We start from the raw sequence: 21,871 nt of genomic DNA on the forward strand, positions 1-21,871 counted from the left end.
AACTCGGCCTATTCTTCAACGCTGATTGATATTCCTAAGCAATGTTATGTTATTGCTAGCAACAGAAAGGCAGTGATTTAAGGCAGTGATTTATGCTTGAGCTCTCTGATCAATATTTTAATTTAGCTAGTTCATTTTGATTTATAATGTATTAGAATGAAAACACTCTATTTTTCAAGTAGAAACTCACACCTGATTAGATACAACGAGCAATATATCAGCTGAGTGCCGACTCGGCAGAATACAAGCTGATAAGTAACGCTGAGTCGCAGGGATTTGCCTGCGATATAAGCGGCGATCTTATCTCTTTCAATATATGATCTCTGTCTATAAATGCTCTCCTACAATGGATGATCTCTGGCTATACGTAAATGGTCTCCTGCAAGGTAACATCTCTGCCTAGAAATGGTTATTGGAATAGATGATCTCTGTTAATGTGGCTCGCCATACCGTCAAGCGTGGTCATCTCAGGCTGCTGACGTTCCTGGAGTGCCAGATACAGTTTTGTTCATATCTGCCTATTAGGTCATACGCACTTATATATAGTTCATATCTGAATCTGAATATATAAACTTAAAGCCTCTGAATTCAGTACCAAAAAGTGTTTAAAACGCAGAAGTGGGTTTTGAATGAATTAGATTAGTTTTTTAATTATATACAGCCACTTCAGTAATCCTTGAAAGGTACACGAGCAAATAAGTAAAGTAGATGAAAAATTTAACCCTGTCCGACTTGCAGCATGAGGACTGATAGGCGTACGTTCCCTTTTGATTGATGTTTGCAAGAGCACTGCATTTTTGTCGGCCTTCGCCTGGTGATGAAACCCACGAAAGGAATGAAGGCCACTGGCCGAGTTTCGTCAGAGCTGATAGCAGTCAGATAGCCGCCCAAGGTCACAAGATCTTTCCAACAATGAAAACTGTTCATTAAAAATTACTACAAAGTGCTCTATATTCAGCCTTATCTGTAAATCACAGCCTGATATTACCAGGCAATAAGTTAAACGACGGCAGACAGGTAATAATACCATATAAACAATTAAGTCTCTAATTCTATTAGTTTCTTTAGAATAGATTAGTAGAAGTGTCGGCACTGAAGAAATTGGCCCATGGCCTGTTGCCGATTCTTGTACTTTTCGTGACTTGATTCACAAGGGATCCGGCCTTAGTAACCCGATCTTTCCATAACTGATGATTTATTGAGATGGCTGCTAGACTTATTGAAAGGCCCGTAAGGTGCTAGGCATTTCAATACTGAACATATGTTCCAGCATAGCTTCGTCTAGACTCTAGTCTGATCTTAAAAGCGTTCACACTCGGAGCGTCAATAATGCTATCAGGGACGCTGCTTCAGGTGTCAGTGACTCGATGCGAGAAGAAATGATATTGTAACGCCGATGAGAATAAGAATAGAATAGAATTGTCGGCACTGAAGAAATAGGCCCATGTTGCTTTGTAATTGAGATCATTCTTTGCCCGACCATTCAGAAAACAAGCTGTCTGAAAAAGAGTGCAATGGGCAGTGAAAGTGGCATAAAATTTGTTTAGAGAGATAGAATGCTATAATTAAATATTTTAAACTGTAAATTGCTCTAATATTTGGTAAAGAAGCTAAAGATAAAAGCAAAATATGAATCTTGGATTAATATATAAGTAATATAACATATGAATGCATCTTTTCTACGAAAATTAAGCTGTAATTTTTAAGGGTTGTTTTTTGATTGAGAGGCTCGTCTAAAAAATGCATGTAAACCAAAAATTATTGGCATATTCAAATAGAACTAGTTTTTACTTTTTGCGTAGACATTGTTGACAAGAAAACTGGTTTCAAAATTGAGGATTTTCAAAAGTGTACATTTGTAAATTCATATGTAAGGCAATCTTTAGCCTAAAATTTATTATTTAGGGTAAATCAAACAGCTGAGTAGTCTGCCCGAAGAAAGGCTTCTGTGGAAATTTGTGGGACATTTAGAAGGGATCGTATTAGATTCGCTAGTTGATATAAATTATTCCTTCTCCTCATTGGTAGTAATTCCTATGAGATAGCAATGTCATCTGGCTGTTGTGGAACCAAAAAAACTAAAATGAATGGCAACGGGCAGGTCAGTTGCATTGATTTAAAATTATTGATTAATCGTTAGAAACCTTGACTTGAGATATCATAACTTAAGTGTGTCGACTACCTTCGTACATCATCGTAAATTTGTTTGGCTAATAATATACTATTAATTTTTTAGGATTGTAATGATTTTTCCCTACGTCTATAATTTCCGTTGTTTCACAAAAAATTAGCATCCATTTCTAGCCAATGTTTTGAGTGAGTTTTCAATCTAATAATCTATAGAATTTCCTTTGTTCTTTTCTTAGCTATAGTATGTCCTTGAAGTTGAATGTTGGACTTAGATGTTAGTTTGGTATTATTGCAGATTAACTACATCCAAAAAAAGGGTGTTTTTTTTTAATTATATGTTTTTTGGGGTGTAGATTAGGAATCTTTCATTCATTTTTGGCGGTCGGCATCGGAAAACCGATTTTTTTCGCGACTTACTAACATGGGGGTTACGTAACTTACGTTACCCACTCACCTTTATTTACTAACATGGGGGTTACGTAACTAACACACATTGTAATACTATTGTATGAAACAATTATGGGCATATCATTTGTTGATGCCACTAAAACAACAGCATTTTCATAGTGTAGGCGATCGCCTCTGCTAGCAGAGGCTGGACATAGGCTATGCATGTCCTGTGTGTAGTAGTCCTTGACGACTAGTTAACTTGATTAGGCGTTCGCAACACGGGATTGGATTTCAAACCACGCGCGATTTCGGAAGCGGGACTGTTTCTAATGAGCTCCAGTTGATCTATTTTCATTGCAGTGGAAGGTGGTCCAACGCGGTGGTAGCGGGTAGGAACCGTAGGGTTGGTTTTTCGATACGTTTTCATATATGGACATGAGAATATATTACCTATACAGAATTCCATACTGGTGCCAGGTGACTAACTATAAATGAAAAGGAGAATCAAAAGTGGACAAACTGTTTCAATTGTACAGTACCTCAGATTTGTTGTAAAAATTTTTGATAGATATTTTTTATTTTTCATTTATTTAATGGATTTTTTGAAAATTATCCAGGCTTTTTGTTTGTAATGATCAAGTTTAAGTTGAGTATTTAGTTAACCAGTACTGTAGACATATACCATATTTGGGGGCGGGGCTTATGGGCACAACCAATCACAGCTTGAAAGCATCTCCATCAACCAATCACAGCTTGAAAGCATCCCCAGCAACCAATCACAGCTAGAAAGCAGATAACATTACAATTCCATTAACAAATCACAGCTGGAAAGCTGGAAGGGGCTAAAATCACAATCCCATCAACCAATCACAGCTGGAAAGTGATAGGTTATGTATATGTTATGAAATATGATGGACAAAGTGGAAAGTTCCTGGCCTTTCCAAGCTTTCAGGTCCTGCTTTCCAATATGCTATGTGTACTGGTTAATTTAATATCCCTCTAGAATTACACACTGCTTTCACCTCGCAATATTAGGCAGAATTTTCATAAAATTACATGTAAAAATTTTTATTTTGTATTTATATATGGTAATATTAAAATCCTGAATAAATATATGCTTTAATATTATTTTTGTTCTAAATGAATTAGAGAAAGGCCATTGGATTGGGTGAAATGGGCCAGACTCCAGAGCATTTTTGTCCTATACCTGGGCAATGTTGTTAATTCAGCGATTTTTATTCTAAATCTAGCATTCATTCAACACATTCAGTGGAAAAATGTGATTTGACAGGAAAAAATATAGAAATATATAATAGGTATGTAAAATGGGCTTTTTAACTACAATATTATATTATTTAGCATATTCTGTCAAACGGGGTAATAAGGGACGGGTGAGGTAATAAGGGACAGTCCTCCAACATTTCTACAAAATGTTGTAGCAGCTAAACTAATCAAATATTGCAAAATTAAAAATAGTGGCTCAAAGTTCAACATTTTTACTATCTATGCAGCATAAAGACAGTTGGGAAATCAGAAATTTATTACCTCTAAAAAATCACTGAAAAAAGTGTCAAAAGTGAGATTTTGGAAAAGTGCCTCTGCTAAGGTCTGTAGCAGAAAAAATATTTGTCATTGCACATTGGTGTTGGCTTAAAAATGTGATTGACACAATTTGCATATCTCATTCCAAGAATAAATGGCAGCCATTCCCACAAAACAAGGTAATAAGGGACACCCCCCAGAGTAAGAAGGGACACCCCTAAAATTGTATTAACAGTAGAACCTTGGTTAGCAAAGGCTCCAGTTAATGAAGTAATCAATTAACAACAAAGAATTTTGATTACATTCACCTTGCTCAGTGAAAAAATTTTCACTTAACAGAAATTCACTGCATCAGTCATCACAAAATTGTGTATAGAATGCCATAGATAGAATTGAGCACTGGGCAGCAAAGAATGTAAAGTAATTAACCTAAACCACGATTTATTTCTCCAAAAAATATGATGGTTGTCACTAAAATATTCCTTTCTGTTTCAGGTATGTTTTTTACAATCTTTTTTTTACAACACTTCTCTTTAACTTCACTTCTTGTTTTTGTCTGTCTGTCTGCTACAAATCTTATAATCAAAGTTTAACACACTTCTACTTATCCTATCAATCTGAAATTTTGCACACTTGCGTAAAGTTGGAGACAATGCAAGCATCAAATGACAAAATAAATGATTTTAAAAATTAAAAAAAATGTTTCAATATTAAAAAAATTGAAAAAATAATTTTGTCAGCTACAAATCTTATAAATGATATTTAACACACTTTTACCTGTCTAATTGACCTGAAATTTTGCACACTTTTGTGAAGTTGGAGGCAATGCATAAATCAATTGACAAAATAAATAATTTTGAAAAAAAAATTTATATATTAAAATAAATTGAAAAATTAGGTAATTCTCTTAATATTTGAAAAAAAAAATTAGAAATTCATTGTACATCTGTAACATTGGAAACACTGGATTCTTTAGATGTGTTGTATTTAAAAAGTAATTTTTAAATGTATATTATGTTATAGTGAAATCACTTGACTCGATTAAAATTGTGCGAAATTACAAGCCATCCTGTAAGCTTACAGATACCGTCAAACGGGATAATAAGGGATGGTTTTGAGCGTTTTTTGTTACTAACTTCTTATCATGAAACATTTCATAAACAAGTTTGACCTCATTTTAAAGGTCTTGGCAAGGGATATCATATGGCATCTCTGAAAAAATTCTATATGCTATTCATAAGGTGCCAGACTCAAAATAAAAGCCTCCTGAGTTACCCCTGAGAATGGGGTAATAATGGACACTTGAAATAAAACATAATTTTAAAACATTTGAAGCATGCAGAGTGTACTCATCCATTACTAACAGTACTCTGAAGTCCTCCTCTTTCTTTGTAGATGATGTAAATGTAGAATAAGTGACATTTTCTGAGATTTTTACTCATTTTTTCTTTATTGATAGGATATAACCAGATCCATACATTACCATATTATTGATGGGATATTCCTGTATCCATGGACATGCCATTGAGCATTAACAGTGACCTTGTCCATTGCAAGCTTCATATCAGCAGCTGTATAGCATTTCTTCTGTATTGGTTAGCTTACAGGATGGCTTGTGATTTTTCACTAATTTAATTGAGTCGAGTGAATTAAAAAAAATCACAAAAAAACAAACATGAAACAGAAAGGAATATTCCAGTGACAACCATCATATTTTTTAAAGAAATTAATCATAGTTTAGGCAAACTACTTTTCATTCTATGTTGTCTGGTGCACAATTCTATCTGACATTCTATGCACAATTTTGTGATGACTAACAATGCATTAATTTTCATCAAGTGAAATTTTTTTCATTAAACAAGGTCAATTTAATGAAAAATATTTGTTTTCAATTGATTTTTTTATCAACTGGAGCCTTTGCTAACCAAAGTTTTACTGTAGGTACATGTGTTTTTAGTGGTGTCCCTTATTACCCCGGGGGGTAATGTCCGTCTATTGTTAAAATTGATATCCCTTACTACCCTGTTGTGCAGAAATGGCTGCCATTTTTTTGTACAATGAGATGCACAAATTCTAACACACAAAGCCAACACCTATGTGCAACTTTTATGTAAGTAAAATTTTTTAATATGGCAAATAATTTTTTTTTGCTACAGACCTTAGCAGAGGTACTTTTTCAAAATTTCACTTTTCATGCTTTATTTCATGGATTTTTTATAGGTAGTAAATGTGTGATTTCTTAATTTGTTTATGCTATATAGATAGTAGAAATGTTGAACTTTATGCCATTATTTATAGTTTTGCAATATTTTGATTAGTTTAGCTGTTAGAACACATCTACAAAATGTGGGATGCCTCTCCTGATTTACCCTGCCTGTCCCTTATTACCCTGTTTGACAGTAGTGCATCTTCCTACCTCTGTTGTAGAATCCTCATTCTCCCATTCCAACATTCTAACTAAATTCAAGTTTTGTGTAACATATACTGGTATGTTGATATAACTTGAAAATAATGTAGAACTGAAATTATTTCTGTTAAGTCCAATCTCCAATCTCTGTAAGTATCATGTTTGTAACACTCATAATGATGTTTAAGACTTATGTCAAGTCCTAATAAGAAGTTCATGGTAGACAGAGGCATCAACAGTTTGTACATCTTACTTTAACTGTGCTAAGCATGAAAAATGTGCCTAAACATTTCTTCATAAATGTGTAAAATGTTTAATATTATGAGCATGGAAAATATTTTAAACCTATGCCAATAAATTTTCAGAAAGTAATAGAATATTTGGTACTTGCAGGTGTGCTGCTACAACAGTTCCACCAATCATTCATCTCAATCGAACCATGCAAGTGCCTCCAGCAATGGCCGTGTCCGCAACGGCCTCATTCCTGTGGCGTGCCCTGAGATGTGCTTCTATTGTTTTGATGTCCTGCACAGCCATCTGCACTCCCTGGACCCCCCTCCACTGCCTGACTTCACCAATGATCCATAGTAAGGGCTTGCCTGCCTATTAAAGGTAAATGCAGTTCCAATAATATTTTGTTGCAAAAAAATATTGTTAGAAAATCTTGTTCTAAGTAATTTTTCAAATAAGAATGTGATTTAGTATATAATACCTTGGATGAAAATATTTTCAGTCAAGTTGCATTGTAAGATATTTATAAATTAATTGCCTAGTAGAGATATAATACTTCTTATTATTTTTTTTGCATAAGATTGTTTGGAAAAGTAAAAAAGTAAAATATTGATGCAGCTGAATGTATAGAAATGACAAGAAATCTCTTATGTACCGGTATCACCATCAGCTTGATAGATGAATGACAAATTCTAGTTTATCCAACAAAAATTTCAAATTTTCCACCATAGATCTATGAATTCTTCATAGCACAAAAGTCTATTGATTGCAAGATGCAGTTACTATAACATAACTAAGGCATCAGCAGTGATTCAGCACTCAATTTGATCCATTTTGCTAATCTATTGATACCGTAGCTCTGAAATATTTGGAGTTAACACAATGCTTGCAAAGTATATAAAGGTTTTTTAGCACTCTATTTCTGACTTTAAAATGATGAAGATATACACGATACACGTTATTGAAAACATGTACTCAGTTGATGAAGGTAAACTTTTTTATAATAACTTTTTTTATAATAACTTTTTTGCATCATAGACTAATTCCAATCTGCGGTTAAACAAAACTAATTTCAGGCATGCATTCTATATATACCGGTACATACATAAAGTTTGTATGCACTTGAGAAATTATGGAACATCTCAATGTTTTATTCATGACTAATAAAAGTAATAGATATTAACTTGATTAGGTACCCCTACATAGGTACTGACCAATTAAATGTGATAGTTGTTAAACACTGAGAACTTTTCACTGAATGGTAGGCCTGCCTACCAATAGCTACAAATCGCATGCCCTAGTATGATGCGTGGGTTCTAATTTGTATTTCTATTAAACCTTAGCACTTCTCTTCTTGGAGATGAAGAAATGCTGGCTATTTGTTTGATGAATTATTTGATAAAATTGGCCACTCATCAAAAGACTGATGAGAAAAATTGCAGCATGGAGAATGGCCTTTGAAAGGTAGACAAATTTTCACTGGATGTGGATGAAGTTTTAGTTTTACTGTGAAAACTTCCATTCAAGTCCTTCATTTGGGTTTCTTGAATATTTAAAATGAATTTAAGAATAGGTACAGCTGTGTTCAACCATGATTGGAAGTTTAAGAAATTTAAAAATTTCTTAACCCTCCTTTACTTCAGTGCTAATTTTACATTCTTTCATAAAAAAGCTTCAGATACAGCAGTTATAGTTCTTTCTGTTTGTAAATACATTAGGATTGAAAGTATTACTATTTATCAATGATTTTTGTTACCATCTCTAAGATATATATTGTTTCCAGTCCCCTGTTTGTGACGTGGACCTCTGGACGGGACCACAGATTACGAGGCTGCATGGGCACCTTCAGCCATATCAACTTGCACGCTGGCTTGAGAGAATACGCTGCTACCAGGTCTGTTGTAATGCTGTCTCTTCATAGTAGAATACTGCTTTACTACTTGTATGAAGAATTCCTACTTTTGTATACATGTTTATTTCACAGTACTATACTTCAGTGTAGAAATTATCGTGATGCTGACAAATAAAAATGATAGTGAAACAAGAACTCTAGCTTTGACTTAATAAAACTCACTTAACTATTGTCCAATGGCCGTCAGTTGTTCTAGTACTTTGCATTATGTTTCAGTCATTAATTATTTAATACATCGATACCATTATAACTTTTAATGAGTTGAATTGATACTTGATATTACTGTCTAGAGAGTCATCCCATGCTGCTATTTCATCCAAGATCCCAGGTGTCAGTAGCAGTGATTACCTTGTATTTGAGAGCAGTATTAAAATGATTTGTATCGCTTTAATTGTAAAATCTAATTAAATGTTATTTGATTTTGCAGTGCCTTCAAGGACTCGCGCTTCCAGCCCATTGCCCCTGAAGAGCTGCCGCGGCTGTCGGTGTCCGTGTCGATCCTGCGGGAGTTCGAGGAGGGGCGCGACTACCGCGACTGGGACATCGGCACCCACGGCATCAGGATCGAGTTCTTCAACGAGAGAGGAGCCAAGCGCACAGCCACCTACCTGCCTGAAGTTGCGCCTGAGCAGGGTATGCTCTGTCATAGAATTTCAGCTGATATATTCTTGAGATAGTTCGATGTTCAGAGTAAATATCTCTGTCTTAGTCAACATCACGAAATAAATGTGGTTAATATTATGGCTGCAGGCTGGGATCACGACCGAACCATCGACTCACTGCTGCGCAAGGGCGGCTACAAAGGCAGCGTCACGGCAGAGATGCGTCGCAGCCTCAAGCTCACCAGATATCAGAGCGAAAAAATATCCATCTCTTATTCTGTGAGCCGTATTTTCATCTCGATTTAGATGGAATTATATATATATATATATATATATATATATATATATATATATATATATATATATATATATATATATATATATATATACCTATATATTATTTTATTATTATTTTATTTACATTTCTACTCTCAAACTATCAGTCACTTGCTTAAAAATTATGCATTAATCTGTTATTGATGTATCGATTTAGATGGAATTTTATACAGCAAAATGACGCACTTCTACTCTCAAACTATCAGTTACTTGCTTAAGATTTATTAATGCACTCACTAATCTCTTATTGATTTTTATTTCTGCAAAACGACTCAATCACACTATTCAGAATAAAATTAAGAAATAGGCATTTTAATTTGTAGATCTTGTAACATTCTTCACTCTTCAGTAAAGCTAAGTTCTATGTAGTTGTTACTGTCATTATTTTATGTAATTATATATGTTATTTGGTACGTTTTGTGATATAAGTATTCTGTTTTCTCCTAACTGTAAATATAATTTTGCAGGAGTACATGAACTACTGGCGCAGTCGGCGCTGCTAGCAGTCACTGGATGGGGAGGTGTGGGGACAAAACGAAAGCCTCCCCAAGGCCTCGCCTTGCAAGGCTGCCCCTGAGGACCATTGGCCACATAAAGTAGACCAGGCCTATAGGCCTAAAGAAGATGATGCCACCTTGCTGACCCCATTCCTTTTGGAAGACGTTCCTTACTGCAGCAGTTCTGTAGTGCCGCATGCTTCAGGTATTTTGGACCCTGACACGCAAGCCTTAGCTCATTGGACTGGACCACCACCACCTGCTGCTGCTGCTCTCGCTTGGTCCTTGGCTTCGGGTACTTGCCCTCAAGTTGCTTGGACTCTCGCTTCAGGATCTTGTCCTGCTACGGGTGTCGCACAAGCAGCGGGTGTCCCAGTTCTTTACACATCAATAAATCCTTCAGAATCTCTGCAGCCTCGTCCACTCGTCTTGCCTAACAGTGTTAGTGAAGTATCTAGTGACACAACCAGACTAGGGCCACCGCAGGATGTTAGTATTGCCGTCCCTCTTTTTCCCGATGATCTTAGTGGCCCATGGACAGCCATTGAAGATTCTAGTGAAGCGGGCTCTAAAAACGCGTCAACTGTCTTGCAATTGCTTTCTTTGGGGCCTGCTGACGACAACACGTTGCCTTTGTCTGACATTGGAAGATCCAATAATGTCAATCATGTAAATGTTTTACCGTGGCCATCTGCTTTGACTTCAAACAGCTGCGGAAACTCCAGTGCTTTGGAGTCTTCTGGAGCATCGAACAGTTATGTCTCTGCTGACCCATACAGCGCCAGCGCCATCAGCTCTTTACACGGAGTTCCCTGTCAGAAACTCGCCGCGCATGCCTTAGCTTCCTACGCTCCCAACGCCTTCTTGTCTGAGATCCCAAACTGCGTCCGAGGCGACGGTGGTATTGATGTTGAACGGAACTGTGGCACAGCAGCTGAAAGTGATCACTACGGGGGTGTGAACCTTGTGCCTGACCATCAGTCTAGCGCCACTAGGGAAATGAATGGCAGCAGAATCGACGGTGCCATTCTTTCGTGCCGGCCGATGTTGCTTCCTAGGGCTTCCATTTCACCTCGGCACGAGGAAATTTCCGAGGCTTCTTATCTGCGCCAATCAAATCCTCAGCCTGACGTTTTTCAGCCTTATTTCTGGTCAGGTTCTGCTCCCCACGTCAGTTTGCCCCACCGTCCAGGCCGGCCGGCCGCCCTCACCCCGTCCTTGTCAGAGACTTGCGTGCGTCTGCCGCCCCTGTCACCCCCGTGCGTGGGTTTCTTCCCGGCTCCCAGAGAACAGAGGCCTGTGTACTCCCAGGGACCATCGCAATCACTCCCCTACAAAGATGGCACCACCTCTGCATCTCAATTACCCTCTATACTCAGTGGCCCTGAGAATATATTGCAGTCTTTGGCTGTTCCTCCTGTGTACTACGGCGCCACTGCCATGCCCTCCACCACTGCTGGGGCTGGGGTGCAGTGGCATGGTTACTGCAACGGTTTGCTGCTTGTCGGCAACTGCGATGGAGCACCTGATGCCGGCGGAAGTAGAGGCCTCGCGCACAAAGTCTTTCCAAACAAACTCCTCGCAAACCTCGTCTGCGGATTTCTTCACTCTTGATAAGAGCCAAATTCTAGGGGACCATCAACTGTATGTGAGAGCTGAGCTTTGGTATTTAGGTTTCATATTTTGTCCAAACTGTTTACCTTACTACCATCAACAGAGTCACGGTTGTGCTTTTGATTTAGCTATTCATGAAGAGTATGATACCGACTGCGGCGTGGAAGCTTATTTCTCCAACTCAGGGAGGGGGCGAATAATCACAGATTGATTTCACGTAATTTCTGAGTACACTGCTGTTATCACTGATGCCTTTAGGCAGGCGCCGTCGTCTAATATCTGATGTTTTAGGATAAAAATTCTTACATAACAAATGGTATTTAATTTTGATATCTTATTGTTCAAGGGAGGCTGTTGTGGTTATGGACGACCTAGAAAACGGAATTTGTGTTATAAAGGGGGCATGTTTAATAGTCTCGCTGACCTTTCACAGTCTTACTGTTCGGTTATGGTCTTACTGTTCGGTCATAGTTTTTCTGATCATTTAGGTCCCGATGGACATTTAGAGTCGTTCGTAATGCAGCAAATAAATTTGAGATATGGACGATGTGGACAAGAGGTGCCTACGTTGCTACCACTTCAAAACTCACTGTGATCTAAGCAGGTTTCGGGACAATATTGTTAAAATTGTGATAATCTGTCAGTTGGTAGACTTGTTGGCGATGTCTGCCGTGAAGCTCCATGCTTCACATTCGCAAATCCAGAAGATTCCTAGTTTTTCTTCGATTTCGACACTTTCTAATACGAGCAAAGCTATGGCTCTAAAAGTGAAAATTTACGTTTGTTGCTTCTATTCTGTAATCGTAAGTGATTTTTTGGCCTTGTTATTTCCTGATAACCAAATTATTTCCAAATTATTTCCGTTTGCTCGATGTGCCTTCGAGTTTAGCGCATCAACTGTTCTGACTAAATTCGAACCTGTCCTGCACACCTTAGTTTCAATGCAAGGAGCAGCATTGCGGAAAAGATGACAGTAGTAAAGAGTGTAGGTAGATTCTGCCTTAATATTGCCTCTTGGTTCTTCGGTGAGAGGAATCAGTACAGCTTCCTGTGCGAGTGTAGAGCGCCATTTTCTACAGTGTTACCTCCTGGAAAAACTTTGTTCGCGATGAGGAAAATATCAAGATAACAGAATGATTCATTAATATAACACCATAGATAGCGGGATGAACACTTTTCCCCATTAGTGTCGGGTTGTTTTAGGACACTCCTATTTAATCGGAGAACGATTTGTGAAAGGCGTATGTAAATACTTCCGCGTAATCAGAAGTTCGAAATTGGTTTATGTAATTGTGAAGAAATGGAAACCTTTCAAGATACAGTTGAAGATGTCAGATAGAAATTGTTTGCCTGATAGCTTAATTAAACAAAGGAGATTGTAATTTGTAGCGGATGTGCGCTGTGTGATAGCCTTGCTGTTCAGTGGGGACTAACGCAAGTCATGTAGCGGTAGCAGTGTATAGATTGTGCTGCGTTTTGAAGAGAGAGTTTGATTCAGTGCGTGTTCGGTGATTACATGGTTATTATATAACTAAGATTGGTGATAATGAGAAATGGTCTGTCTGCTCCTGGCCCGACTTCTTTCTGACAAGAAACATGTTCTTCATTACTAACAGGAAATGTGTTTCCTTCATAATTACTAAGATAAAACATTTCAAACGTAAAACTACCCGCTTCTTATTTTGTGGTGTTTAATTGCGAGGGCCAAATTTAATTTCCTTCGGGCTCTCTGAAATTAAATGAACTTTAACTTAAGTAGTTACTAGTATGTTGTAAAATCCTTGCGCCTATTTTCTGTTGTGATACGAGTTGTTCTGCTACAGGTTGTCTTCGTGAACGTCTTTGACCTTTTTTTGTTCTCCGCATTCGAACTTTTCAAAGGATTGTTTTGTGTTACAAATCAACAAAGAAAGAGAATGACGATCAATGATTAGTATACGAATATCGTTAGATCTTCGAACGCGATGTGTATCTTTCCTCATTCATTTATGATTATTAATGTAGTTCTGAACTGTATATTATTTAACATCACTATTTATCAAAAATATGAGTTATTGGCGTGTATCATCCAAATTAGACAAGGCGATCAATGGTCTCACCTCAAACAGTGATTTTTAATTAATATAAAAACTTTTTCAAAATTGTTGATTATTTTATGTTCGTTAATTCACTAACTTATCTTGGCACGAAAGAAGTGTACCCAAAATATCTGCGTGTTAATAGTTCACTTTTTGAATCGCGAGGACTGCTAACTTGGATTTGGTGTGGCGTTCGTACGTCGATCTCACCATACGAATAGATTTATATGCATAACTCGTATGTTTCTGTGCTCGAATGGATGTTTGTCTTGTGTATGAATATTTCCATGTCTATTGACTTTCAAACGGTATGATTTTTTTTGCAAGGAGTCTTTTTTCTTATATTTCTAAACGCGGACTATGACGTTAGTTTGTAAGTTACTGCTTTCGGTTGTATTACGTCTGAATGATTTCCCAACGAACATTTTCCTAATTACTTTATTTTCAAATCTTCGGGTCTCACGCATGGTGAGTGAAGTAGGTTTTTGAACAGAAATTTTTACTGGGAAGAAGAGCATTAATTTAACCTTCGTGTTTGCCCGCTTCAATCAAACTTACCTTGAAAATTTCTATTTCCTTTATACGTATTGCTTTGTTCCACGCGGCAATAAGGAGGATGAGTTGACAAATCCTAGACTGTGCTGCTATCAAGACTGATGAGGAATGTACGATCAAGCGTACTGGAGTCACAGGAGTCAATGCTGTAGGGCTTGCCACTGACGAACCGCATCATCTGTGCAGTACAGTCGCTATAAACCACTCATATCTGTGCAGTACAGTCGCTACAAACCACTCTCATCTCTGCAGTACAGTCGCTATAAACCACTCTCACCTGTGCAGTACAGTCGCTACAAACCACTCTCGCCCCAAATCTTCCTCTCGCTTAGTACTCTGCAGACCGGCATAGCGGGCACGGTCCAGCGTGTATGTGGTGCGCAAGAAGCCGTGTTACAATCTGCGTCGTACTCAATTGACGACCAGGCGAGACTAAGCAATGTAAAGCTTCACTTGAACTCAAGAATGAAATGAATCGCATTTCTTAAGGGAAGTATGAATGTTCGTGTTGGCTTGATTTGGATTAGCTCAGTTAGCAATCGATTAACAGTTGCTCGTTCGGAGACTGAGATTTATTCCTGCACTCGGTGCGATGTGTCCGTGCCGGTTTGATTGAAAATGTTGGGCAACGATTAATGCGGCGTGGTCATGACAGGCTAATGGCGGCAGCTCGTGTGTATTATTGTATCGAACTTGCATTAAAACAGCGTTTATAATGGACACTAGTAAGTTCGAAGCGAGCCTGATGTTACAACAGCGTTTTAGAAATAGACACTAGTAGGTTAGTCGGCTGTGTCACACTAGGAGAAATGGATCCGCCATATTGTTTAGAAAATGACACTGATATGTGCTTCTCCTGCGCCGTACTGGGCCAGGAGAATTCGCTCAAGCGCAAAAAGTGCATCTCTATTCTGAATAAGTCTCAAAATTTCGAAAAATCTGAATGCATGTAGGTATACATTCTGGAATCACGCATTGCGGGGCCGTCACTTACGCCGCTAATTTTGCGTGGTGGCTCCGTGCAAACTGGTCAGTCTACGCTCGACTCGATATATCGCGTGTAATACGTGCTCAGGTTCAAGCGCACTGAGAGGGTTAGAGTGCACTGCTAGGGTTAAAGTGCAATACAAGGGTTAATGTGCACTGCTCTAGTGTCATATTTGTAAGAGTTAACCTAGCTTAGTGCGGTGTAGATTTAGGAATCGTACGCCCATTGGACAAAAACTTTGATATTCCAGAGTTTATTCGTCCAGTCTGCATTCACTGCCATTAGCTCCCTAAGATGTAATGTATCACGTCTCCTTCACGCCTCAGCTTCCCATGCCAGTTAGCATCTCCACATTTACGCTCTTATCCCATTTTCGGAGCGTGCTAATGCAAGCTCTGTCCTGTACACTAGTGATTTGCTCTACCCATTCTTCTATCTACGTTTCCGTGAAGTGATAAGATATAATTACCTAACACTAACAACATATGTGAATTGACGTAATGTGAGCGCGATGCATCTATGCTTTCATAGCTAAAGCCGTGATGCGCTCATGGTGAGATGATGCTTCATACGAATGAAATGAAGTTTTGGTACATAAAAGTGATGTATTTACGGTGTCAAGTGATGCTATTTGGAAGTTCATGTAGCGATGTTGTGGTAGAGTTTTTACGATAACGCGATTCTATCAGACCGTCGTGTTAACTTGGGTTTTCGTGGAGGCATGATTAATATGATCCTCGATAAGGTATTCACGAATTTTATTGAAAACTTCAGGTGGGGAGATCGTGGAGCTTAACACGTGTTCGTGCCTGTGCTGCTTTTTGCCAGAAGACCTGGCAAATAATCCAAGTCTTTTGATCGAGGGGCCTTTTTTCAACTTTCTTCGTCGGAAACGGAATGACGTTTCCAATTCACGTGTATTTTTCATCATGAAGTTTTTTCTAAATTGAATCTTGATGCGTTGGAAGTATGATGATATTCTGGGCGAATTTTGTCATCTTTTCTCAGAAGTTTGAATACAAATTTTCTTGCGGTTTTTGAACTGTTTGAGGCTCCGATACAAAAGAGTCTAAATGTTATTGTGCAAGCGCTTGCTCCTTAAGACCTTGCGAGCTGAAGTTACGTATTGTACCGGCTTTTATTAAACCATTGAACGCCATTCATCTGCTGTAGAACTACAATTTACCTAATTGTAATTGTAATCTTATTCGTTGTAATTGGTCGGGTAAGGATTTTCAATTAGTGGACACTATCTTATTCTAAATTATAAGGCGAAAAAAAAACACAAAAATATTGTTGGTAAATTTTTGTTCGCATTTAAGGGTATTATTAAATCTGAAGCTTATCTTGATAATCCAGCTGGAGACGCTCAGATGGTCCAGCTGTTGCTGCAGTGCTGGTCCAGCTGTTGCAGCAGTGCTGGTCCAGCTGTTGCTGCAGTGCTGGTCCAGCAATGAAAGCTGCTGATTTTCTCGTTGGCTAAGCACGTTCTAAAATAAGATATGTAATAGCTTAACGCTAATTGGTGTGACCTAACCTAAATTAGAGGAGTTTTTATGCTTTGTTAGTTCTGTTGATTTCAGAAATGCGATTATTGGACATAATTCTAAATACTAATCATTAATACTTAACATTTATCAATCATCTACTTCATGTACGAATGTTCATAAATTTCTTGATTTCTTACGTCGAATGCGTGTGCGGTTATTGCCTGACGTGCTATTAATTTATTTAACTACTTCACAAAGATATCAGTTGATCTTAAACAACAAGAGCGACAAGCGACTTGACATGCGGTAGCGACACACGGACGCTTTGTAGCGTGCTTCGGGACGCTGTGCGATTTGCCGTGCGTGAATCGCTGTGCAGTGTGCCGTGCGTGAATCGCTGTGCGATTTGCCGTGCGTGAATCGCTGTGCGATTTGCCGTGTGTGAATCACTGTGCTGTGTGCCGTGCGTGAATGCTATGGCATAAATGTCAGAGATGTTGGACTCCTGTGCTTATTGACGGTATCTTGTATACTTGCAGTGCTGCTCTGTGCCGGCAGCACAGCGTCCACACAGCATCCATTGTCACAGCACACAGGGACCACTCACGCTTCACACGCATGCACCACACGCAAACACACCACACACGCGCACCACATCCGCATGAATTGAACAGATATGATGTGATCACTTCATTGTTAGGTTTGTTTGATTTATAACGAGCGTCGTTTTGCTGCTAATATTGCTTGCTTTGAGTTAAATAGAGGGTAATATTGATTATATATTGATTCACATTTACGATCATTGTGGAGCGACACGAGGCGTGCTTTTCGTGCTCTCGTATGTTGAGTGATTGCGTAATGCAATTAATGCGTCAGTACCGCCTCAATGCCGAGTACTATTATAACCTTCATCGTTGATATCATCTACATTGTTATCATTTCTGTAACAACCATTCTTACCGACACGATGATCGCGCGGGATAGTGTGTAACGTGACATGGTCATGATGACGTCAAGTCACTGCGGTGACGTGCCTTGCATATACACGTCTGAATGACGATAGCTTTGCTGTGATACTCTGCACGAGCGTCTCTTCATGTATTGTTTATACATATGTATTATATACATCAATCTATGTGTATATGTGCTTTTATATGTATGAAGGAATTACAATGTATTTACATTTCTATATGCCTTCACTTGTGAACGGGATTCCCTACGCTACTTGTTTTGAAAGAGGATCATACATTCCTGGACATCAATGGGATGTAGTTGTGGGCCATGGAACGAATCTTTATTAATGAAGAGATACGTTTCATTACATTTTTCCATGTTTACAATATCTACCTTTAATATCATTGTTCATTTACATCAGAGCCTGGGCCCAGATTATCTAAGCTATTCACGGTGGTCATATGCCCGGGTTCTCGCTGCCTGAGTGCGATGTCGTCAAACTCGTAGAAATGATCTTTGAGAATCCGGCCTGGTGTTCATCTTACAGAGACCAGGCATTGATGTAACGTTTGTTTATATCCACACTTGAATTTTACTTTGTAAATTGCGAATATATTGGAGAATCTGCAGAACTGGAGCTGTGCTCGTTGTGCGTTGCTTCCGCCCTGTGTTAATTAAAGAGTTCAGTTTTTTTGCACACCTGCTGCAGCGCAATATCGATCATAATCGAAATATAGTCAATTTCAAGCGTAGTTTGAAATTTTTCTAACAGTTACAACAGTTTTTCCCTAACCGTTACATCGACAATGCCATCGGCCACTTCAGGATAGCAACATTGTAGAGACGCTCGTGCAAGCAGCTTACATAGGCTGCGTCTGTGTCATCTTAAGATCTAGCGCACTGTGATCAACAACAATGTACATACAGCGTTCTTTTGATACTTCCACGAGCAGCTGCTTTGTATATAACCAACGAATCTTTTATATAACAACACGCTTAGCGGATGTATCTTATTTATAAATGCGTAGTGTATCTTTTATTAGGGTTGTTCTGTAATATCCTGTTTGAACGTTAGTTGGTGCCTGAAATGTCCAGTGAATCGTACGCGCTTCATTTACATCTAGTGTGAAGTTGGCTCAACGTAAAATCGCGTGCTTCACTCGATTTTATCGTGTTAGTTTCGGGTCTTGATGAGGTTTTTTGGGTTCTGCGCTTCTGCTGACAATCTTTTAGGCTCATTCGGTTCTGAAGTTCAAGGTCTTTATCCTAGTTGGAAGATAACGTTTTGGGGAGATTGCCGTCACACATCTGATTAAGGCATGCTCGTGACTAACTGGTAACACGCAGTGATTATCTTTAATTTGTATTCTATCTCTCAGTTTAAGAAAACTAACTTGCTATTAACGATAACACACTTGGTCCAAATTTAATACCTCTGGCAGTTACTTTAGATACTTTTTCAGAGCATGCATTCCGTTCTTCTTTACAGTATTTTTTCCTTTCATTTAATCTTTTGACTAAATGGAAACCTGGTGTGCAATAGTAAATCTTTTGACTTGCAGTATCTGCCGGTAAGGAGGTGATTTCTTCGAAGATTCATTTCACGTTAAGATTAAACTCGTCGAACTCTGAATTGATTTGTGCTTGTAACTCCGTTGTCAAACGAGTCTTTTTTGCTCTCCTTTGTTATTCAATAGTTATTATCCTGTATTTCGCCACGAGTATTATATATTTCGCGTCTAAGCATCTAATATTAGTGAACCGTCCTGGTAAAATCTACCTAATATTTGATATTCTTTTTGTTTGTATTGTGTATACAATATTTAAATGTGCATAAGAAGCTTATGGTAATCTTTTTTTACTAATCGATATTCGGCATGAGACCCACTTCCAACATTGTCTTCAACAACATCATCCAGTATCCATGCTTGGAGTTGTCATTACGTCAAAATATCGATAGTGTTGACAATTTACAGGGAATGTCAGTTTCCCGGCATACCACTTTTCATTGGTCGCTTGTAAAAAAAGTTTTACCTTATCGTAGTTTTGTCGTCGTGATTGTTGGTCTTTTTTGCCAGTAAATTTCGGTCTCTTGCTCTCCTGCAACATCACGCTTCTATCAAATTAAGATAACTATTTACATGATCATCGCTGGTGCCAGCACATGCCATCGAGACGGCATACATGCGTCGATTCTTATAAACGAGTACGATGATCGTGAATTATACGGCGGTTGTAAATTTACTGTTCACAAATGCGATATCCGGTCAGTACAGATCTTAATTAATAATGTAAACCGAACCATATTAACCATTGAGTAAAAAGCCGAACCTCTCGATTGTCATTGTGAGGATCATCGAAATTTACGACCATCGTATAGCCTGATATTGCATTAGGATTTACGGGGGAATATGGTAACATGAGCGTAGTTGAAGGTGCAGTATATTACGCAGGTCATTCCAGCATTTCATGTTTTGAGGTTATTTTCGTCTGCATGGATGATATCTCTCGACCTGTGATTCACTGACTAGAAACAGGAAAACTAATTTAACTTTCCGGCAAATATCTCCGAGTAATGTTTTCTTGCTTGCACTATGACGTGAAAAGCGTTTAGGAATTTGCTTATTGGATCTATGGAAGTATTTAAATAATTTTTCGCATATTTTTGTCCAAATTATTAAGAATGTGGCCAATAAACTAACTAACTACCACTCTCTCCTATTGCAGCGACTTGCATGCGTTCAAATGAGCAATGTCGCAACTTTATTCATCTCCACAAAGTCTGTTCAGCGCCTGCGTGACGTCGTACTGACAAGCAATGTGCACGCTGTGACCACTTCTCTTAGCTGTACTTTACTAGTGCGTATCTTATAAAAGCACATTAAGGATTGATCCGTTTTCGGTATAAGTGGTGTTTTGCAATGTGTGAAAGATTCAGTTCATAAAATTTTCGTTAAAACGTGTTTCATTCTCATTTATTTAAGCATAAGCCCACTCAACATCCTCTGTTTCTGTTAACCTGTGCATTGTTGGCATTTCATAGCTAATCACTTGAGTAACTATGAAATTTCTTAGTTCTTAAAATGAACCAAATGCATACTTTTTATTGGGGAAAGTTCGCTGAATGGAATTGTTGTGTACCTTAAATAAAACATTTTCATGGTGCGCGTAATATTGGTCTGTCTGTAAAAACCCATAAGTTGTTCTTTTTCAGTGCACTGAATGATTCGTATCACATTCGTAGCTTGCGACTAATCAGAACCTGTGCTCTGAGAGTGGATATTCGGAAGCCAATCATAGAATCCCTGCACTCTCGACGTTTGTGAAATAAACTCTTATCCCATACAAGTCTGAGATTAACGTTACTATAAAATTTCTCAAAAATACGACCATTCTGCTTTCAGTATTAACTGTATTATGGCCATAGCAGAACAAGCCCGAAACGTCTAAAGAAAGAAAGGAAGGTTTTAGAGATAGCATCTATGTTGGCACAACATGCTCAGTGATAACAACAGTTGCTGTATCAGTGGATGACCTAATCGACGACGCTGACATTTTATGATTGCGCACTTGATTTTGTCCCTGAGATGATTATGAGAGTAAAGAGGTAACGTAAGACATGAACGTGTTTTCTCCAATAAATGATATAATGGTCAGGCCTTGTGTGTGCAATTTAATTTCGACGGAATGGCGTTTACTTTAAAGACGATTGAGTATGAAATTCCCTCACTCTACTATTTATTGATCTGATTTTTTTTGTAGCACTATTGATATAAATTTATTCTTGTTTTCAAGTGAAAAATTCCTCAGGTACAGAATCGGACCAGCGGAGTTCATGACTCCGCTGCCGTGGCAACGATAAGAACGAACATGAAGATCATATGTTCGCGAAGAGGACCCAAACGGACTTCGTCGAAGACGGACGTACGTGAGTAGCTCTCTTTAAACTAATCAATCTTGTATCTGATTCGATAGCTTGTAGGTTACTTTCACTTAACTTGGGAATAGGAAGATGGGGAAGGGGAAACGTAGAAAAAAAAGTAATAGCCATTCATCTGGATCGACTGATGACGATGTAGACTCAGACATGTCTCAGAGTCAGTCAATACTCGTGTCTGGCCCGTCAGGCTTAGCGATAAAACATG

General features: G+C 38.3%; 1 protein-coding gene across 1 annotated transcript; it reads left to right on the forward strand.

Annotated features, from left to right (window-relative positions):
* The first annotated feature begins 1,932 nt into the window (after positions 1-1,932).
* On the forward strand, positions 1,933-20,685 carry LOC108669583 (AMMECR1-like protein). The gene is made up of 6 exons (XM_018156963.2): positions 1,933-2,101; positions 6,863-7,056; positions 8,484-8,594; positions 9,040-9,245; positions 9,363-9,493; positions 10,018-20,685. The coding sequence occupies exons 1-6, from the start codon at positions 2,048-2,050 to the stop codon at positions 10,051-10,053; spliced, it is 732 nt and encodes a 243-aa protein (XP_018012452.1). The 5' UTR covers positions 1,933-2,047; the 3' UTR covers positions 10,054-20,685.
* Positions 20,686-21,871: the final 1,186 nt, after the last annotated feature.

The sequence above is a fragment of the Hyalella azteca genome, unplaced genomic scaffold (genome assembly GCF_000764305.2).
Source record: "Hyalella azteca isolate HAZT.00-mixed unplaced genomic scaffold, Hazt_2.0.2 contig10891, whole genome shotgun sequence".
NCBI lineage: Eukaryota > Metazoa > Arthropoda > Malacostraca > Amphipoda > Hyalellidae > Hyalella > Hyalella azteca.